The following is a 22,773-nucleotide window of genomic DNA, read 5'->3' as shown; positions in this document are numbered from 1 at the left end:
TCTCTCTCTTGTCGTCCCCATCGTTTGCTTCGTCTCCTTCTATTGCCGGCTGTGTTATCCCCGTCTCCTTTGGCAAGCTCTGTTCTCCCCATCTCCTCTCGGCGACTCTATTCTCCCTATCACCTTTGTTATATGATAATTGGAGACGCCCACAGAGAGATAACTCGCACCACCACTGCACAAATTCGGAACGATTTCATCTAGGTTTAGAACCTTGATTGGGAATCGACAATAGGATTTGAAAATTCGGAAAGATTTCATCTGAGTTTTACGATGTGGAAATATTTCTTCTAGTTTTAAGATTTCATTTGCGTTTTTAATTTCTTTAATTTCTGGGTTTTAAGATTCTATCTGCTTGTGGGTGTTTTCAAGCCTCTTTGGGCCAAGAACAGGTAAGGAAATGAGTGAGGGTGTTTGTGGGGGTGGTGCAACAAAGGGATCTGGGGAAGAGATAGATTTCCATTTTTTTAAATTTATTTTTACAGCCAACAAAACCAACCAAGAAATGTTAATCTAACAAAACCAACCAACAAATTAATGATCAATTTATTGAATTGGATTAATAGTTAATTGCAGGCTAAATTAACTATTCGGAAATGTTAATAGGGTAATCTAGAAAAAAGACGGAGTGGGTTAACGGAAATGTTAATTTTGGGCTTAAATCCTAACAAAACTTCACCACGAGGGTTTAAATCCAATTTTTTTCACCACGGGGGTTATCTTCCTATTTACCTATCACCACGGAAACCATTAATCAAATTTAGCCATAGAAAAATAATTGAGATTTGGCGTACTGGGTAGGGACTTCTCTTTCGGTTTGAATTGGTTGAAAAATTAGTTATGTAAACTTAATAAGTGCATTTGCATATAAAAACGTGAGATGGGTAATATTTGAGTAATGTTTGTTTATCTTTCTTCTTTTGATATTAATTTTTAATGATATTTGATGTAGAAATAGACTTTTCATGGATTTAGTGAATTTTTTTACACATGTCAATGTACAAAGGGTCGGGAGTCCAAGAACTCTAAGGCCCTATTTCAAAAGCTCGCCTAGGACCTCCATATTCTCAGGACCGGCCTTGCGTACATGAACTGAAACTACTAAACATGTGGTTCCTAAAAAGTAACATATAAAAATAACTCAAAACTCTGCAATGATCAATGCAAGATCTTTTTTTTTTTTTTTTTGTCGAATGCAAGATCAATTTAGCTTGTCAATGTTTTGGATGATTTCAAAGTTCCAGCAACTAAGCTTTTACAAATGCATCTGCTGTAGCTATTGTGCCTTCTCCTTCTGCGCACTTTGGGCCACGGAGAGCTTTTCCGCACGATATTCATCCGTGTAATAATTGGATAATAAACCAAAATTAATCATTGAACCTAAAAAATACACAAATTCGCAACCACTAAACTTTATCTTAACATAGATAGATTTTCAAAGAACATAGATAGCACAAAACCAAAGAACACTAGTAGAAAAAACACTTTGCGCGACGTAGGTACCTTCGTCGTGCAAAGTCCAAAGTCGTTGCGCAAGGGTTTGCGCGACGTACCTTCGTCGTGCAAAACCCGTCGCGCCAAGTCGGTAACGCTAGAGTTTGCTCGACCAAGGTATAACCTGCGTCACGCAAGGAAACTTTGCACGACGTAGGTCCTGCGTCGCGCAAGGCCACTTTGCACGACGTAGGCCCTGCGTCGCGCAAGGCCACTTTGCACGACGTAGGCCCTGCGTCGCGCAAGGAAACTTTGCACGACGTAGGTCTTGCGTCGCGCAAGGAAACTTTGCACGACGTAGGTCCTATGTCGTGCAAAGTTTCCTTGCGTGACGCGACCTACGTCACGCAAACCCTTTTTTTTTTTTTTTAAATGTTTTGGTCAAAACTAATTTTTTTTTTTTTAATTTTTGATAAATATTGTAAAGAATAATTAATTAACCAAGCAAAAGTATTTAATTATAAAATATATACATACAAGATGTCCAAACAAAAAAAAAAAGTACAAGTGAACTAGGTTTAAAACATCAAGCTACTGAGTATCGGGAGGGTGAGGTGGCTCTGAGATCGAAGGTGGATCAAGATGAGGTGCTGGTAGCGAGACTTGTAGGCCGGCCGTCTGTATGGCTCGTACAAGGTCTCTCACCGTTGCAGCATAGGACCTCACCTCCTCGCTCTGGACCCTCAGCTGCGCTTCCATCTGCTCGCCCTGGGCCCTCATCTGCTCCTTCATCTGCTCGCCCTGGGCCCTCATCTGCTCGCCTTGGACCCTCATCTGCTCTTCCTGGATCGCAAGCTTACCCCTTAAGGTTGTCACTTCATCCATCAATGATGTGTTCAATCTGGAAGAAGAGGCACCCGTCTCACGAACCCGTGATTTCCCCATACCCCGAACAACCTGGCCATGACGACGACCAAGGTTCTCATCCAGGACTTCAGTCATGATCTGAAAACCTACATCCTCTGGTACCATGACATCCTCGATCGAAGTCTCCGGGGGAAGCTGCGATGTTGCTTCTTGGAGAACAGCAGTGCTCTTTTCCACCATAGTATCCTGTAATAATAAAGAAAAAACATATAATGTTTAATAACAAAATATAAATAATATTTGAACGATTCATACATATAAGAATAATAATAATTACATATACTTACATAAAACTGCCCAGCGATTTCATTACCAGGTCGAACGTAAACGTCCTTGAACATGTCGATCGCTGGGAACTTAGAACCCTCCTGAAGAAAAAAAACATTAAGAAAATTTTATTAATAATAATAAATAAATTGTATAAAATTTCAAAGTTAATATAGTATTACCTGACGTCGTTCCTCAAGCCTATACGAAAAGGGCTTCGAACCAGAATGGTGGAGAAGTGTCTTTGACTCTCGAGCTATCTGGCCAGCAACAGATTTCTTCTGTTAAACACACAATATACATGTTAGTGCAACTATTTGAAATAAATTAATAAAAAAAGCTTTAAAAATTACTAAAACAATAATAAATTTTTATTAAAATATTATGCACATACCACAAAGTTTGGGTCCGTAAAATGCTTGCAGAGCCACTCCCAATCCTCTGGCCGGTCATTCAATTCGCTTGGAACATGTAAGCGAGCAATCTCCAGATTATCCCATATCTTAAAATGATTGTGAAAATTGTGCTTCCAATTTTTGTACCGGCTTGCTAAGGTCCCCTCTAAGTAGGCCATGACCTCGGGGGATGCGTCATCAAGATCATAAATGAACTACGAATATGAAAAATAATAAAATAATAGTAAGAAATTTAATAATATTAAAGATAATATATTTTGGTTTTTAATATTTGTAAACAAAATTAAAAAAAATGATAAAGGCTAAAAATTAATATACTAACCGACAACTCGTGTCGCACCAGTTCCTTCTTGTCCCCGGGAATTTCTGCCCAAGACTGCCACTGAAAAGGACAATTGTCTCGAATAACAGCACCACAGCTACTAACGATGGAGCTATTCTACTGTGAGGTAGACGCTCCACGATGTCGCAGGTCATACACAATCTTGATCTTGGTGCCGGTCTGACGTACGTTCTGTTTCTGCTTCAGCATTCGACTAGGCCCCCTGGTATTTTTTTTAGCTAGCCAAAAATACTTAAATGGTGAAAACCCTAAGCTTAAATTTGTACAAAAAATTCGACACAACCTCCCATAATAGTATAGCATTTCCCAAAACCTTAAAACAATAAAATAACAGTAATTCACAACTTGCAACACATTTTCACAATCCAACTTATTTTCACCATCATAAAAATAATAGTTTTAAAATGAAAAAAAAATACAACGTAGTGAGAATTAGAAAAAAATGTACCTGGCTGGGAGGCCTCACCCTCGACTCTGGATGCCGAGGAAGTGTGATCAGAAGGCTCCGGCTCGCGGCGGCGCCGGTGAGGCCGCCGTGCACTGAGCGGCTGAATCGACACTGATGATGTCGATGAGACGGGCACCTGAGACGTCGTAGAAGTAGCCTCAGCAAGGGGTGTAGGCTCTTGAATCAATGGAGCACTCATGGGTGGAGCAGTAGATGCTGACAATGCGGGAGACGCATTGGTCACACTCCGACGACGAGTGATCAACTGCGACATCTATACACTTTTTGAACCATAAAAATATAACATTAGAAACTAATCATTTCTTGCATTTGAAACGAATCACCACTTGGACTAATAAAAGTGAATATATTCTTGTGCCATGAAGTAAAGACACAGGAAAACCAAATGTACAGAAACACACTAGCAGTAATGCCCGCGCGATGTTGCGGGTCATCAACAGTGACATCATTTTTTCAGCAGGACATGATATTTTAATTACATAATAGAAAATAATAGAAGACAAAAATTGTAGAAAGGAAGTTAATCATAATAACTCTTCACAAAAACCTACTTGGCAAAGATGGACAATTGGTATTAATAGAAATCATCAACAAAGAAATGTAGAAACAGATTAATAATCTAAAAGAAATGCAGAAACAAATTACAACAGCACATACATTAACAAACCAACTGAAAAGTTGCAAAATACCATAAACCTCAACTATTTACACCTTGCCATATTTATTTTTTACATCCATCAATTCGACCAACACATGGGTTCATCCACCAACAGCATAAAAAAAAATTTAAATCACAACAAAATGATGGCGTGTGAACACCATGTAATGTTATAGACAGTCACACTGAACAAATCACCACTTATAAGGCATACGTGAACATTAAGACATAGCGGAATTCGACATAGGCTAAACCAACAGATAAAAAAACACAAAATATATCAGCCAAATAAAAAAAACCAACACTTTGTACAAAAAGATAATAGCTTTACCTCCTTCCAAGAACAGTAATTGAACTACAGCCAATTGGGTCTGTTGGGTGGCAATCGTGATACCGCTGCAACACAGAGTGGTACAAAATTAACAAAAATCTCAGCAAGACGAACAACAAAAATCACAAATTACATAACTCCAATTCAGTCTTCATGTCATTCCATATAAAATAATACACCAATTCTTTTCATACATCACTTGTTGGACAGTTAATTTCAGGATAATTGATTAAAAAAGAACTTATTCTATAGCCAACTAAACAAATTAGAATACCACTGAGAATAAGCATGTGTCCTCACACACGAAACACCACAGAGAGAGATTGATTGAATGGAAGGACATTTCTTTTTTGGTACAACGATATCCTAAATTACTCTAAATTTACGAAGAGATCTAAAACCCACCAGCAAGTAGGTAAACACACAAATCCGGCAAATGATTAGTTACATGCAGGAAGGACTGTCGCAACGAAACCATAAAATCTGCAAACAAAATATTGTATCGCAATTGCCTGTAAATCTCAAAGCTCTTTAACAGAAACAGAAAACCTGAATTCATCAAGAACAAGATGCCAATCCAATGCAATTTGAAAGACATTCATACACAAAGGTTGCAAGATTTATTCCAGTAATTGCCCGAGTAACAAGGATCGCAAGTGCAGTATGTTAAGGATAGACGAAAATGACAACACACAACGTTAATCAGCACCATACACTTCGTACAGAGCAGCTTAAGATATCGGCGTGCAGAGAGAGAATGAAATCTACAGAACTCAAATGCAATCAACTACAACACATGATCCAATTCTAATCATCAGAACACTCGCTCATAATACCAAAGGGTTATCGCTACACAAGGGAAATTCCAGATTCAACTACAAAAGCTCCCTGTATGCAAACTAAAAACCTTACTCTCTTAAATAAAGATAGATATGGAGCACAAGCTGAATCCGTGATTCAGTATTCAGCCCTCCGACTAAATAAAACAATGTGAAACCCAACGATCGAGGCCAAATCACTTGCAAAGCATTTGCATATCAACACACAATATACATTGAAAACAATTTGGTGCATCGATGAACAAAAGTAGCAGCTATAACATTTCCATGACAGAAATTGATCACTGATAATCTTTATATGGAGGAAGAGAATCAACTTCTCAGCGGCCCTAAACCCTAAACACCAATAGCGGCGTTCCAACCCGTGCGATTTCACAAACTTGTCAGCGGAGGAAGAGAATCACAAAACACACATACATCAACAAAATACTCAGAAATCAACATGCAATTTGAGCCTAAACCCTAAATAACAAAAACCCATCGAAAGTTAGAAACCCTTACCTTGATTTTGGGACTTGATTCGCGTCGGCTTCGAGATTTGCGTGATGGTCTGTCGTTTGGGTTCGAGATTGTGAAGAGAAAAGATTTAGGGTTGAAGATTTGTGAAGAGGAGAGAGGAAGATAAAGAGGGACGGTTGGGTTAGGTTCGAATATAAGTAGGAGGTTTCTGTGTTCAAGAGAAAGATGAAGAACAGCAAACTGAAAAAATTTGGAAAAATTGAAAAAAAAAGCGCCTATTTTTCATTATTCTACCGCCAAAATTATCAGACCTTGCACGACGATCATACTAAGGCGTCACGCAAAGTATTTATTTGGAAAAAACAATTATTATAAAAATTACTGAAAATGTGACTTTCCTCCTTTCAAATTCAAATTTTTTTAACATCCCCCACAATAATATATTTTTCTAACAAAAACCCACTATAAATTATTTTTTTCATATTTATCAGTCAATTTCTTAAGTATTATAAGTACGAAATAAATAAATTAAAATATACTTAGTAAATATATATACCGTTGAACTTCATGGGAAAAGCATCGTATGAAATTAACTAGTTTCAAAGATCAAACCGTCAAACTTGTTTGTATATGCTTTGAGATCGCATCAGCCAAAAATCGCAAAAAACAAACATATAGAGATCAAGTAACGGGACAAAACTTTTCGACGAATATAAACGAAAAAACACGATTTAACGGTTAATTTAACTCCGATTTTGATTATTTTTTACAGCTACACTCCTTAATCCTATATGAATACAATAAACTAATTCGATCGTCAATTTAAAATATTGACACAAGTGGATACCACAATATCTTATGTTATACTTAATGACAATATAAATAAACTTCAAATGTTAGTGAATCTAATGTTTTGATGTGATACGCATTGTATGAAACTAGTTTCAACGATCCAACCGTCAAAGTTGTTTGTATATGCTTCGAGATCAGGTACGCCAAAAATCGCAAAAAAAAAACATATAGAAATCAAGTAACGGGACAAAACTTTTCGACGATTATAAACGAAAAAGCACGATTTAACGGCTAATTTAACTCCAATTTTGATGATTTTTTACAGCTACACTCCTTAATCCTATATGAATACAATAAACTAATTCGATCGTCAATTTAAAATATTGACACAAGTGGATACCACAATATCTTATGTTATACTTAATGACAATATAAATAAACTTCAAATTTAGTGAATCTAATGTTTTGATGTGATACGCATTGTACGAAACTAGTTTCAACGATCCAACCGTCAAAGTTGTTTGTATATGCTTCGAGATCATGTACGCCAAAAATCTCAAAAAAATAACATATAGAGATCAAGTAACGGGACAAAACTTTTCGACGATTATAAACGAAAAAGCACGATTTAACGGTTAATTTAACTCCGATTTTGATGATTTTTTACAGCTACACTCCTTAATCCTATATGAATACAATAAACTAATTCGATCGTCAATTTAAAATATTGACACAAGTGGATACCACAATATCTTATGTTATACTTAATGACAATATAAATAAACTTCAAATGTTAGTGAATCTAATGTTTTGATGTGATACGCATTGTACGAAACTAGTTTCAACGATCCAACCGTCAAAGTTGTTTGTATATGCTTCGAGATCAGGTACGCCAAAAATCTCAAAAAAAAAACATATAGAGATCAAGTAACGGGACAAAACTTTTCGACGATTATAAACGAAAAAACACGATTTAACGGTTAATTTAACTCCGATTTTGATTATTTTTTACAGCTACACTCCTTAATCCTATATGAATACAATAAACTAATTCGATCGTCAATTTAAAATATTGACACAAGTGGATACCACAATATCGTATGTTATACTTAATGACAATATAAATAAACTTCAAATGTTAGTGAATCTAATGTTTTGATGTGATACGCATTGTACGAAACTAGTTTCAATGATCCAACCGTCAAAGTTGTTTGTATATGCTTCGAGATCATGTACGCCAAAAATCTCAAAAAAAAAACATATAGAGATCAAGTAACGGGACAAAACTTTTCGACGATTATAAACGAAAAAGCACGATTTAACGGTTAATTTAACTCCGATTTTGATTATTTTTTACAGCTACACTCCTTAATCCTATATGAATACAATAAACTAATTCGATCGTCAATTTAAAATATTGACACAAGTGGATACCACAATATCTTATGTTATACTTAATGACAATATAAATAAACTTCAAATGTTAGTGAATCTAATGTTTTGATGTGATACGCATTGTACGAAACTAGTTTCAACGATCCAACCGTCAAAGTTGTTTGTATATGCTTCGAGATCATGTACGCCAAAAATCGTAAAAAAAAAACATATAGAGATCAAGTAACGGGACAAAACTTTTCGACGATTATAAACGAAAAAGCACGATTTAACGGTTAATTTAACTCCGATTTTGATGATTTTTTATAGCTACACTCCTTAATCCTATATGAATACAATAAACTAATTCGATCATCAATAAACTAATTCAACATAAAGTATATAACACAAAATATTCAAAAACAAAATAAAGTATTTATTTTGTACTCATAAGCAAAAAAAAAAATACAAAAACTTGCGCGACGTAGGTACATGTGTCGCGCAAAATATCTTTGCGCAACGTAGATGCACCTGCGTTGCGCAAAATAGCTTCGCGCGACGCATGTACCTACGTCGCGCAAAGTTTTTTTTTTTTTTTTTTTTTTTTTTTGGGCTTATGAGTACAAAATAAATACTTTATTTTGTTTTTGAAGATTTTGTGTTATATACTTTATGTTGAATATATTTTGTGTTTGAAAATATATAAATTTAGTTTGTTATTATTCCTTAAAAAATTATATTTTTTTTAGTGAAACCAATAGGCTGTTCCATATAAATATCTTCCTCCAAATCACCATTCAAGAAAGCTGTCTTTACATCCATCTGGTGTAGTTCTAGGTTATAATGAGCCACAAGGGCCAACACAATTCGAAGTGAATCTTTAGTCGATACAGGAGAAAAGGTTTCTGAGTAGTCAACTCCCTCAGTTTGTGTATAGCCCTTAGCCACCAGTCTGGCTTTGTGCCGCTCAATTCTTCCAGTCGAATCCTTTTTAGTTTTGAACACCCATTTACACCCCACTACCTTGATATCAATTGGTGCATGAACTAAAGTCCAAACATTATTTGTTTGCATGGATTTAAGTTCATCATACATTGGTTCCTGCCATAATTCAGATTGTGAACCACTCATAGCTTCTTGATAAGTAACAGGATCATCCGATATGCCTTCATTCAGTTCCACCTCTTGAAAGTACACAAAATAATCATCTGGTATCGCTGACCTCCTAACTCTTTGTGGCATCACCCTTCTTTCATTTACTGATGCTTGTATTGGTTGACTAGTTGATGCATGTGATGGAGTAGAGGTTGCATCAACACTTGTAACAGGTGCGTTGACATTTGTAACAGGTGTGCCACTTTGCAAATTAAAATCTCCAATATGAAAATTCACCACAGATTGTTGTGAATCAAAATTTTCCCCGTGACTTTTACCCTCACTTATATCACCTTGCTCTTCAAATTCCAAAACTGATGTTACTCGAAAATCACTCGATGCTTCTTTATCTTCAATAAACTTGGCAGCATTGGACTCAAATATTCTATTTGAGAGATTTGATGCATAAAATCTATAACCCTTTGATTTATCAGGAAATCCCACAAAGTGACATGAAATTGTTCTCGAATCCAATTTCTTTTCAGCAGGATTATACATCCTAGCTTCTGCACTACAACCCCAAACATGCATGTGATTCAAACTTGGCTTTCTCCCTGTCCACAACTCGAAAGGAGTTTTGCAAACTGACTTACTAGGAACTCGGTTCAGGATGTAATTTGACATCTTCACAGCTTCACCCCATAAGAATTGTGGAAGTGTTGAACAACTCATCATGCTTCTAACCATTTCGATCAGCGTTCTATTTCTCCTCTCAGCCACGCCATTTTGTTGTGGCGTGCCTGGAGTAGTGTACTGTGCTTGTATACCACACTCCTCTAAGTATTGAGCCAAAGGCCCCTTAGATTGACCTGCCTCAGTGTACCTGCCATAATATTCACCTCCTCTATCGGACCTTAGAATTTTAATGGACAACTCCAACTGTTTCTCTACTTCAGTTTTAAATGCTTTGAAACAATTCAACACTGAAGATTTTTCTGAGATCAAATAAAGGTATGAAAACCTTGAGTAATCGTCAATAAAAGTCACGAAATAAATGTTCCCACATATTGTTTTAGTTGGGAAAGGTCCACAAACATCAGAGTGGATAATCTCTAATAGTTTTTGACTTCGAACTGATGTCTTTTTCTTAGTTTTAGTCATTTTCCCCTTAAAACACTCAATGCAGTTTTCAAAATTTGAGAAATCCAAAGCAGGCAAAATTTTATCCTTAATCATGCGATCCAATCTTGTTTTAGATATGTGCCCTAATCTCCTATGCCAAAGCATGGAAGATTTTTCATTTAAGACAAGTCTTTTAGTTGATGTAAATGACTCAGTATTAAAACAAACACCTTCATTGCAAACCGTACAAAGTACTTGCCATAATTCATTAACTAGAAAACAAACTCCAAGTACAACTCTTGGATTATTCTTCATGTAAATCCTGACACTTTCGTTATCTCCATCGAAAGCAAAGCCAGTTTTTACAAGTTTCGAAACTGAAAGTAAATTCCTTCTAAGAGAAGGTACATATAAAACATCAACTAAATCTAAAACAAAACCACTAGACAACTTGAGCTTGAGGTCGCCTATTGCTTCCACAGCCACTTTATTCCCATTGCCAACATAGACTTGAAAAACTTCATTTCTTGTTGTTGTACCTCTTCTTGTGAAACCCTGCAACGAATTGGTGATATGAACCGAACAACCAGTGTCAAACCACCAAGAATTTGGAGGGACTTCAACAAGATTAGATTCAAAGCACACAAAAATTTTGACTAAAATACCTTTCTTAGTTTTCAGATCTTTGAGTTTCTCACAATCCCTTTTCATGTGACCAGTTCGTTTGCAAAAATAGCACCTTATGTTGTCCATTATATCCTTATAATTCTCAGGTCTTTTGGAGGAGGATGCAGTCATGGCAGCACTACTATTGGAGGTCAGTTTAGGGGCCTTACCAGAATGGAAGAATGGCTTCTTCCCTTTGTCAGTGTGCACCAAGTTCACTGCAGCATGATTGACATTACGCCTGAGCCTGCATTCCTCTTGAGCAGCAATTGAAATCAGTTCGTCCATGGACCATTTCTCCTTCTGTGTACTGTAAGTAACCTTCAACTGATCATAGCATGAAGGCAAAGAGGTTAATGCCATGTGGACCACAAAAGCCTCATCAACTGGAACATCCAAGTCCTTCAATTTTGCTGCAGTGTTCACCAACTTCAGAATGTGCTCTCTAACCCCCTTTCCTTCATCAAATTTCAGAGTTGTAAGTGTTGTCATCAATTCTCCCATTTCAGCCTTCTCAGACTCCTTGAATTTTGCTCCAATGGCCTCAAGGAAATCTTTGGCCTTGTCACACCCTGTAACACCACCCCTAACAGTGTCATTCATGGTCCTTTTCATAACCATTAGTGACATCCTGTTAGCCTTCTCCCATTTCTCATGCTTGTGTCTTTCTTCAGCAGTTGAAACATCTGTCAGTGCAGCAGGTTCATCTTCTCGGAGCGCAAGGTCGAGATCCATGAGTCCTAGCAAGATCTCTATATCTTGCTTCCACCGTTTGAAATTGCCACCACTTAATGGTTCAACAGATGAAAGGCTAAGAGCAGATGAATTCACTGGAGCAGTCAAGAAAACGTTAGTCACAAAGAAAAGAGTATGCAGTTACTGCTGCAAGTTTACATCGCACTTTTGAGTGAAAATCATAAACTGCCTTCCATATTGCATATATTGGCTATAATATTCCATAATCGCAAAAATACATCAAGTCTTTGGACTGGACAATTGCAAACTTTTACAGGGAATGATTCATACAATTTATTAACCTTCATGCAATTTATATATATTTCCCTTTTGAGAAATATATGAACATGCCATGAATCTTTTAAGACCCCTTTAATAGCCAAGAGATACAATAACAATATTCACTTTGATGAATATCTGAAGTACATCAGGTACTGCATTACTCGAGAGATATATAATATATTTCAAACATATCATCACACTTTTATCACAATAATAAAGCAGTGAAACGAATCTAGGATTTGTTATTTGGCTCTGATACCAAATGTTGGAAACCGATATATATATTGTACTTAATCAATTTGCAGTCAAACATTAATGCAGTAAGTTCATTATATAACAAGTATCCCAGATTACATTTAGTTCGACTATGTTGCGATACCTGGAGCAGTCATGCTTCTGGTTGAAAATTGCAGTTCTTCTACTCGTTTAAGACTTTAAGTTCCAAAGGTGATAGAACCCTACATATTACGGAACAACTCTTCACGGGTAGGGAACTGGATTATATATACACAGCCTTCATCTAACTTCCATCTATCGTGGAAATCAGTTTCCTGCGGTTGTCGGCAGTTTTCACCGAGCAGTGGATAAACAGTTATCATTTGCTGCATGTTATCCACGTATCCTTAATTAAAGAAGTAGTTTTCCACGCTTACAACTCCTTAATCAGTTTATAACGTATAGGCAACTAAAGATTAATACTTATAATGTTAGTCAAGTCCAACTAGGTATCTAACACATCAAACATATGGTTAAGCAAATAGATAAACAATTACAATATGGAAAGATAACCGCCCGATGAAGTCTTGTATAATGTGATTTCTCATTCCCATCTCAGACTTATTTCTCAACATACACCAATTGCTCAAAGAAAAATCTTGATTTGTAATTGCTTCTAGGTCAAAATATGCGGTCAATTATGTGTTGATAAAGGGATCAAAAGATGCTAAAGATCAAATGCGGAAGACTGCTAGCGCGAGGGAAAGAGTTGAGCAACTCCAAATGGGGGGATAGCTAAGTTGGCGGTCTCAACTCACAAGGGAGTATAATTTGTAAAAACCCTAGGGTAGATTCTCGGTGAACCCTCTCAAAAAATGGAGGGAAAGCTATGGGGTCTATGACAAATGAGAGAGACTACGAATAGCTGGAGCAGTGCCAGGTAACCAACATTTTCTAATCACATTACAAGCCAATTAACACACGATCGTAATCATCTTTGGAATGTAACAAGTACACATCAACTATCGCATTACGCAACTAGCATGATAATTGAACAAGAACTATACAAGAGAAAAAAGAGGAATGATGTGTCTCATCTAGCACCATGAGTGTTTGCACTAAACAGCATTAAATTTTGGTCCTCGTTGCAACTACCGCCATTGACAGAGTCGTAGCTAAAAACCAAAGGACTTTCTAGTTTCTACTATAATACTGGGTATTCTACAACAGATCAGAAAACTATTGCATACCTAACATACAGGTTCCCCCCACTCTCCCTGGGTAATCCCCTGTAGCTCTTACAGCTGCCACGACCTACGTGCAGCATCAAACCGAAATCATAAACAAAAGATAACAAAATTCACATGCAAAGACGATTTCAGTTACCAATAAAATCCAAGCAGTTGTAACTAAGGCAACATTTCCCACTGCACCGAGCCCAAAACACAAATATTAGGCCTAATATTTTCATTAAATATAGACTAGTTTAACTATGTCGAATAAATTCCAAAAAAGTCCCATTCTTTTCCCCAGCCTTCTCAGCAAACGAACAATCATCTAGTTTCAGGTAAAGGGACAAAAAACTACCTGCAACAAAACACTCAAACTTACGAAAATTCAAAACAACCTATATATCCTGTTGCAGTCACCTATCACTGACAGCTTGAGTCCTAGTTTACATATCAAAACCCACAATTAAACAGTATTGAAAAAAGCTAATTAACTGATTGCAATGCAAGTTTACAACGAACAAGGACTTACCGCACCACGATCACGAGGATGGTTGTACTGGCACCGACCACCGTATCCACAGAACCCGGTTCGCATGTGGTAGACACAGTTGGGCACGCCGGGTCTCTCCGGGCACGATTCGCTGCTTGTCAGCCCCAATTGCCACATTTGCTCTACAATTCCCCCGCAAACCAGAACAAAACCCCAATCACAACCTCACATTACCAAACCAAACACAAAACCCTAGAAACCCCAGATTACGAAATTAGCACAAATCGAGCTCAAACGAAGCGAAATTAAAATGCCTAGCAAGTAAAGGAGTACCTTCGAGGCTGGAGATCCAATGATGAGGATGATGGAGCCAGGGTGGCCAGCAGAAACCCAACCGGATATTGAACAACAGGCATATCAACGAGAGATGAAGCTGAGAGGTTGTACCTCATGGTCTGCACTCGATGGTCAAATTTCCATGTAAATCCAAACTTGCACTGACCATTTTGCAGGTAGAATGTACACGGTTGCACGCACTCCCTGTCCAAACACGATGGTTAATTTTCTCCATAGAATATGACATTGTTTAACTAATTAATGAAATATACGCAATTCACCACATATATGGTAAAATGCTTAAAATAAACGACACGGGCACACAAAGGCACGACAGCTAACATTAAAAATCTAAAAACGCTTGTTGCTTCACGATAATACCTTGGTTACAAAGCGGCTAACCAAATTTAAATAATAAAACAAAAAATGTGAAGAAGAAGACTGAACCAGCAAGACCAGGTAAAGAAAAGCAACCCTACATTAGAGGGGAAAGACATCTCAAAGAATGAGGGCAATAGCAATTCTATCAACGATGAACAAACATTTTCTCAAAAACAGCATCTCAAAAACAACACAAAATCTGTAACATTTTCCTCCAATTTTTCCATCAGGCCATTATAGATATGGAGAGAGGGTAGCGTGAGAATATGTTCGGAGATGACCTGGAGAAAACGACGGCGTCGAGACTGTTGAGGATCCAGATGGCTCTGATGCTGCAACCTCCGGTCATGGCTTCTCTTAGCAACTGATTATCTGACAGAAGACAGCGTCTCACACCTCTGCGGGTTCCAGAAATGTTAACAATTTTCCCCCAAGGTTGGTCTGCAAAAGCACACACGTGGAGATAAGTTAATGCAAAGTAAATGCACAACCAGACTCTTGGAACTGCATAATGAAGTACTAAATAGTCAATTACTCAAGGAATACATAACTTAACACACTGCTTTTATAATTGGTGATAAATTTTATCCAAAGGTAAAATTAAAATTGCTATTTGTGAAGAAGCTCACACTCCATAAGCATAAGCGAGACTTTAAGAGCTTGACCAAAAACAGACTCCACATTCACGTTGTCTTGAAACATAGACTCCACTACGCTTCTTGATTCAGATAGATTAACAAGTAGATCATCTGGCAATGGAACAAATACATCATCTAGATCTGAGACCACCATCATTTGAGGCTGAGTCAAAGATGAATGCACATAAAACTCACAGGATCTCAGCACAAATGTTGGTAGTCGGACAAAAAAAAAAAGAAAATAACAAATTATGTTAACACTTAAGCGTGATAACAGAAAACACATACCTTTAAAACATGATCAGATGGTTTGAGCCACAACCTGCAAAGAGGTCATCCATAAATTTCAATAATTCCAACAGAGAGGTAAACAGACCTTTGGTAGTAGGTAATCAAAGATATAATAAAAACAACTCAAATGAAAAGATATCACAACCTTCCATGAGACTAACATAAAACATAAAACTTACATGATATCTTTATCTTTATAGAATGGAGACGATCGGACGATTTGTTGGGAATATTAGTGTGGGTAGATGAGAAGCGGTGTTAAACCCTCAGCCTCCTGCTTTTGCCTTTACAAGTTTATATTAATCCTCATCCGAACTACAATAATAACTGTCGCTATCCTCACTACTATCATTTCCGGATTCCCATTCGTCCTCATCTTCGTTTGCCTCTTTTGGTGCATTGTATTGAGGCAAATCACCAAGGTCAATTGATATTTCGAATTCGGGTACTCCAGGTATGTCAAACGGTTCTTGGACAATATTAGTATCTCGGAGTGTTTCTTCACCAATTTCTATCGAAGATGATAACTGTTGGTCAGCGACGTCGTCGTTGTCATCATGATCTAGTTCCGGAATATCATATAGCCCTCTTCGCTCAATCTTCTGAACAACTTTCCAACCATTGCCGGCTTTAGGGTCGTCTAGATAGAATATTTGTTTCACCATAGTTGCCAAAATGTATGGGTCTTCATCGTACCAATGTCTCGTACTGTTTACTGATAGTAAACCATGATCTCGCTTAACACTTGTTCGGTTATGTGGGTTTGTATCAAACCAAAGGCACTTAAACAATATCACTTGACACCTGTCTTTGTAAAGCAATTGTACTACACTAGTTAGTTTGCCATAAAAATTAATGTCTTCACTGTCGCCTGCACCCGGGACATGAACACCACTATTTTGAGTAGACAACTTGTCATCACGTGTTGCCCCCAAGAACTTGATCCCGTTTACATGACAACCCGAGAACAATTCAACGTGAAGCGGTCCTCTCGCCAAGTTATATAATTCTTCATCGTAAGAGGGTGAATTCAATTCCTTCAATTTGTTCATCTAATATGACATATACAAAAAGTTAACATGTTAGTGTAACCAAATTTAAAGAAAGGCATGAACAAGTTGGAAAATATGCTCAATTCAAACCACATACAACTTACCTGTGCGTGAAACCACGAAGGAAACAAGTCATGGTGCTTCTTGGCATATAAATGTGAAGGATGTTCCCGCTTCATCAACTGTTCATGCTCTTCAAGGTATGGCAAAGCCTCCTCACAATTGTTGAGTATGAACCAATGCGCTACCTCCATGTCATTTTTGGTAAACGATTCGCCTTTTACAGGATCGCCAAATGGTCGCGCAATTTGGGCAAAAACAGACAGTTTCTCTTTTCTGACACCACCGTCATTATTGCATTGAGGACGATTGAAAGCTGTCTCAACATCTTCAAGATACATTGCACAAAAAGTTAGTGACTCATATGCGACCCATGCCTCTACCAGTGATCCTTCGGGCTTTGCCCTGTTTCGAACACATTTTCTCAACTCACCAATATATCTGCACAAATAAAAGGTATGCTACAAATTATTCAAAGTGTTTATTGATCATGAATCTATTATATATATATATATACACACACACACACACTTAATTAAGTACCTTTCTATTGGATACATCCATCGACAGTTCACTGGTCCAGCAAGCAATGCCTCATCTGGCAAGTGAATCATCACGTGAATCATACTTGTAAAGAAAGCTGGGGGAAATATCTGTTCGAATTTGCATAAGACATTCACAATGTCGTCTTGCAATTGTTTAACATCCGACTTTCGCAAACACCTTGCAGTTAACTGCGAAAAAAATCTCGACAACAACACGATTGGTTTCACCACATCAAGAGGCAATAAGTGTCGAATACCAACCGGAAGAAGGCGTTGGAGTATCACATGACAATCATGACTCTTGATGTTTGAAAATTTACACCCCTTCACGTTCACGCAACGCGAGATATTGGAAGCGTACCCATCTGGAAACTTTACAGAAGAAATAAAGTTGAAAAACTCTTTCTTCCCATTCGGCTTAACTGTAAAAAAAGGATGGCCTTTCTTCAATGTACCACCGACACTCTGCATCCACAAAGATGACCTAATGCCCATTCGTTCCAAATCGAGGCGAGCTTCGATTGTGTCCTTCGTTTTTCCTTCAATGTCTAGAATTGTCCCGACCAAAGTATCAAACACATTTTTCTCAATATGCATAACATCTAAGTTGTGTCTCACTTTTAACTTTGACCAATACGGGAGCTCAAAGAACATACTCTTGTGCGTCCAGTTCAGATGTGTAGTTGGTCTGGGCTTACTGATCCCTTTGCCCAAATGACCAAATTCCAAACAATTTAACTGATCCAAAATCTCATCTCCAGACCATTCTCTTGGTCTTAGCCGAGTCTCTTTTGTGCCGTGGAAGGCTTTATCATTCTGACGCCACTCGTTGTCCCAAGGGAGCCATCTACGATGACCAAGATAACAAACTTTTCTCGCATGCCAAGACGATGTTACGTTCTCCTTGCATATTGGACATGCCAAATAACCCTTAGTCATCCACCCAGAAACCATTGCATACGCGGGAAAATCGTTTACTGTCCACATCACTGCCGCTCGCATGGTGAACATCTGCCCAGTATACTTATCGTATGTACGAACACCGTTTTCCCATAAATCTTTTAGCTCATCAACCAACGGCCGCAAATAAACATCAATGGACTTTCCTAGATCTTCGCTCATTAATAGAGTCAACATCATGTATTCTTTTTTCATGCACTTCCAAGGCGGCAGATTATAAGGAAACAAGACGACCGGCCATGTGCTGTGGTTTTGGTTTAAAACCCCAAACGGATTAAATCCGTCGGTGGCAAGTCCCAATCTGACGTTGCGTGGATCAGCTGCAAAATCAGGGTACATCCGATCGAATTCTTTCCATGCCTCTCCATCTGCAGGATGCCTCATAACATCGTCATTTACCCGTCCTTCTTTATGCCATCTCATGTCGGTTGCCGTATGCATCGACATGTACAATCGTTGCAACCTAGGCTTCAATGGAAGATAACGCATTACTTTTTGTGGAATCTTGGTCTTTCTATTCTGTGATGTCATTTTAAACCTCGGCTCATTGCAGATAGGGCATTTATCCAACTGTTTGTTCTCCTTATAAAACAATATACAATTATTTACACATGCATGAATTTTTTCATACCCCAATCCGAGACCCTTCAACACTTTTTGGGCACTTTTTTGATCTTCAGGTAAACAATTCTCCTTTGGAAGCATCCTCTTGATAACTCCCAAAAAGTAATCAAAACACTTGTTTGACAAATGAAACTTGATCTTGCCATGCATCAACTCCACAATTGCTGAGAGCACCGAAAAGTTCTCGCAACCCGGATATAATTCTTGCTTGGCATTTTTCAATAGTTTTTCATAGTTTTTAAATTCCTCACTGTCCATGGTTGGACGACCGTCATCTCCCCCTTCCTCGTTGGTGTTGCTTGAGGCGTATGGATAAACGTCATTTACAATATTCATAACTTGTTCACTAGGATCCACATTAGATTCAACAGTCTCCACTTGTGTCACGTATGAAGACGAAGCTTGGTCTAATCGTTCTCCATGATGATACCAAGTAGTATAGGTCTCCATCATCCCATTTCTAACTAAATGAAATCGAACATTTTCGAATGTCTCCCACATTGAGTTGTTACACCTTCTACATGGACATCGGATATGAGTTGAACCTGGGTTGTGTCTAGTTGCAAATTCAGTGAACTTATCTATTTCATCCAAGTACTGAACATCACATCTATTATGATTCTGTATCCATTGTCTGTCCATTTTGTCTGCAATCCCAATAAAAGTACAAGAGTTACAACAACTTCAACTACTGTATTGTCACCTTATTCCTCCGGTAAGGGCCCTATCCCATTCAGAAATGCACATTTATGTGTCGTAATTTACGATTTCAATGGATTAAATGTCGACGTGGGCTAATTTCGGCAGCATCTCCTTACAGTTCTTCAAGTGCACGCCGTAGATACATAATATCCACCGTGTACTCGAAGAACAACAGGAAATGTTACCAAAATTTCCACTATCGAAACCTAATCCATGAACCGCAAACTACAACACATAACTATGCATTCCCAAACTGTCCATAAAATGGGACAATTCAAGAATTAATTGGACCGCAGTCATGCTTTCGCATCCATACACGAAATCCAACTAATTCTCAAACGGGAAACTAAGCTTTTTCTTGAAAAAAATGTACAAAGTTAAGTAGTATTAAATCACAATAATTACTAAAGCTAAATAAAATAGATAAAAATAATAAAGATCAATTACAAATTCAATCCCAAAAAACTCCAACATGACAAAAAAAGGGCATAGCACGTAGACAAAGGTACACAATAACAAGTATAAGGAATCTGAAGTTGCTCAAAAATTGGTGTTCATACGTGATCAGGGGAAATAATATAGCTATATAAAATAGGTTAAAATGAAAACCAAACTCTTGACCGAAAATTTAGATCTTTACAATCTTCCTTAAAATTTTGCTTTTATTTTTTTATGCTAATTTTCAAAAATTCCTATCCATGAGGATTAAAAGCTCCTTTGCACCATTAATAGATTCAGTAAATCTTCATAGAGAGCATTATATGATATGTTATAAACTGTAAAGATGAAAGGATTGTTCATAAATTTCCAAAGAGTGTCCTGTTTGTCTACCCTTCTTGTTTCATATATCGAACTAAACTAGTTACAAGACTGGTTGTAATAGTGTGCCATTCCAATATTTATAGCAAATATGTGGCTGAACTTTTTGATATTTATAGATAGAAACTTATCAATTTTTTCTTTTCTTTCTAAATATCTTTTACAATCCCTTTTAGTTTGGACTATATATCCACTTAATCAAGGTTATTTTTTCTAAAGTATCATTTTTATCTCTTTTTAGTTCATTTTTTTTGTTCGAGCGATAGTGAAATGTAGATTTTCGTGTATTTACCCTCACGTTAGAGAAAGAGTCCCTTTGTGCTACACTGCCATCATCAATAGGAGACCAAATTTTTCAATATATTGGGTATTTACCAAACTAAGTATTTACCCTCAATCATATATGCATGATAAGAACAAAAAAGATCAAATTTTTCAATATATTGGGTATTTACCAAACTAAGTATTTACCCTCAATCATATATGCATGATAAGAACAAAAAAGATCAAATTTTTCAATATATTGGGTAATATCCACCAAAATTTCAATACAATCATATATAAAAATGGATGAATAACATAGAAGTTTTTAAATCACCTCACTCAGTTAATGAGTTCAAGTATAATCAAAGCACAATCTAAACTTTCATCTAGTAGTTGGTACAATAGTTTCTTGGTCACAACTCCCAAAAACATTTAGTAATAAACACACATGAAAAGATTATATGAACAGGTGGAGATTCAGCAAATCCAATTTTCAAAAACGTGAGAACAATGCAAATGAACAAAAGAATGGTTAAACATACTTCAATGTTCAATAGAGGTTTTCGGGAATCAAGATCTTCTGGGGTGAATTCAGCCTGAATGAAGCAAAATACAAAAGCACATATCAGTACATCACATACAAACAAAGAACTGTAAAAATATTAATGACAGGGGAAACATCTAGCCTCCACAAAACTGTAAAACTATTACAATCGAACACAAAACTAAATAAGGACAGCTAGATAGGACCTCTACCTTACAAAACTGAATAAGATAATTCCAAGGAAATTGTGATCAGGCGACTATGAAGGTTTGCAGGTGAGGAACAGGGGAAGGCTGCTATGGAGTTTATGAATTGTATTAGAACACTGGAAAGAAAGATAAAAAGCAGATTTTCGTGTTGACTTTGCGCGACGAAGCCAGGCGTCGCGCAACGTTGGAAAAAAGCGGTAAATAAACGTGGTTTGGCGCCAAACTCTTGCGCGACGCACAAGACGTTGCGCAAGTAGTCTTTGCACGACGGCACTTTGCGCGACGAAGGAGTGCGTCGCGCAAAGCTATTTTGCGCGACGAAGGTACAACTACGTCGCGCAAAGCTGTTTTGCGCGACGCACTCCTTCGTCGCGCAAAGTGCCGTCGTGCAAAGACTACTTGCGCAACGTCTTGTGCATTTCGTCGCGCAAACATACTTTGCGCGACGAAATTTTCTGCGTCGCGCAAGTTTCCGTCGCGCAAACATGTTTTTGTACTAGTGGAAAACACAATTCTCTAAATCCTAGAGCCATAATTCTTTAAATTACAAAACAACCTGTATTAATTACTAACACTATGTTTGGATGAGGGAAATAAACTTGAAATTTAGATAAAAGTCAGAATTTATAAATTAATATGCATCGATTCCCTTGTTTATATTCATAAACATAGAAATTTAGAATTTCCGTGAAGAAAAAAAACTTGGAATTTGGGACCTCCAATTCCCAAGTTTAAATTCTATGTAAATAGGTGTCATTTCCCAATTTCTATGATTGAGAGTTTAAAAAAAACAAATTCCGTATTCAATTTCATTGTTCTTTTAGGTTAACCAAACAAGAAAATTCACAAATTCTAGAAAATAAAATCCCATCATTTTAAAATTCCTTAGTAATCTTAAATTTCTTCATCCAAACATAGTGTAAGTACAGGCAACAACAACAACAACAACAAAGCCTTTTCCCACTAAGTGGGGTCGGCTATATGAATCCTAGAACGCCATTGCGCTCGGTTTTGTGTCATGCCCTCCGTTAGATCCAAGTACTCTAAGTCTTTTCTTAGAGTCTCTTCCAAAGTTTTCCTAGGTCTTCCTCTACCCCTTCGGCCCTGAACCTCTGTCCCGTAGTCACATCTTCGAACCAGAGCGTCAGTCGGCCTTCTTTGCACATGTCCAAATCACCAGAGCCGATTTTCTCTCATCTTT

The 22,773-nt window shown here is 37.4% G+C and overlaps 2 protein-coding genes and 1 pseudogene across 2 annotated transcripts; all 3 read right to left on the bottom strand.

Annotated features, from left to right (window-relative positions):
* Nucleotides 1–1,987: 1,987 nt before the first annotated feature.
* Nucleotides 1,988–5,127, bottom strand: LOC126634352 (uncharacterized; annotated as a pseudogene).
* Nucleotides 5,128–14,196: 9,069 nt separating this feature from the next.
* On the bottom strand, nt 14,197–15,658 carry LOC126634028 (uncharacterized). The gene is made up of 4 exons (XM_050304513.1): nt 15,494–15,658; nt 15,146–15,305; nt 14,481–14,687; nt 14,197–14,329 (listed from the first exon to the last, which is right to left on the bottom strand). The coding sequence occupies exons 1-4, from the start codon at nt 15,654–15,656 to the stop codon at nt 14,197–14,199; spliced, it is 663 nt and encodes a 220-aa protein (XP_050160470.1). The 5' UTR covers nt 15,657–15,658.
* A 434-nt stretch (nt 15,659–16,092) lies between these two features.
* On the bottom strand, nt 16,093–19,676 carry LOC126582606 (uncharacterized). The gene is made up of 3 exons (XM_050246766.1): nt 17,449–19,676; nt 16,950–17,346; nt 16,093–16,845 (listed from the first exon to the last, which is right to left on the bottom strand). Exons 1-3 carry the CDS (start codon nt 19,674–19,676, stop codon nt 16,093–16,095), a joined length of 3,378 nt encoding a protein of 1,125 aa, XP_050102723.1.
* Nucleotides 19,677–22,773: the final 3,097 nt, after the last annotated feature.

This window comes from Malus sylvestris, chromosome 9 (assembly GCF_916048215.2).
Source record: "Malus sylvestris chromosome 9, drMalSylv7.2, whole genome shotgun sequence".
Classification (NCBI taxonomy): Eukaryota; Viridiplantae; Streptophyta; class Magnoliopsida; order Rosales; family Rosaceae; genus Malus; species Malus sylvestris.
This window is presented reverse-complemented; position numbering and strand designations above follow the sequence as displayed.

Bases quoted from the DNA above. Each gene is read 5' to 3' on its own strand.
- LOC126634028 (XM_050304513.1), bottom strand. From the start codon at position 15,656: ATGGTGGTCTCAGATCTAGATGATGTATTTGTTCCATTGCCAGATGAT. The intron at 15,306-15,493 runs GTGAGCTTCTTC...GTGCTTTTGCAG, and splicing joins CTCGCTTATGCTTATGGAGT to ACCAACCTTGGGGGAAAATT. The intron at 14,688-15,145 runs GTCATCTCCGAA...GTGTTTGGACAG, and splicing joins GACGCCGTCGTTTTCTCCAG to GGAGTGCGTGCAACCGTGTA.
- LOC126582606 (XM_050246766.1), bottom strand. From the start codon at position 19,676: ATGGACAGACAATGGATACAGAATCATAATAGATGTGATGTTCAGTAC. The intron at 17,347-17,448 runs GTACTTAATTAA...TTATTTGTGCAG, and splicing joins TGGATGTATCCAATAGAAAG to ATATATTGGTGAGTTGAGAA. The intron at 16,846-16,949 runs GTAAGTTGTATG...ATGTCATATTAG, and splicing joins CTTCGTGGTTTCACGCACAG to ATGAACAAATTGAAGGAATT.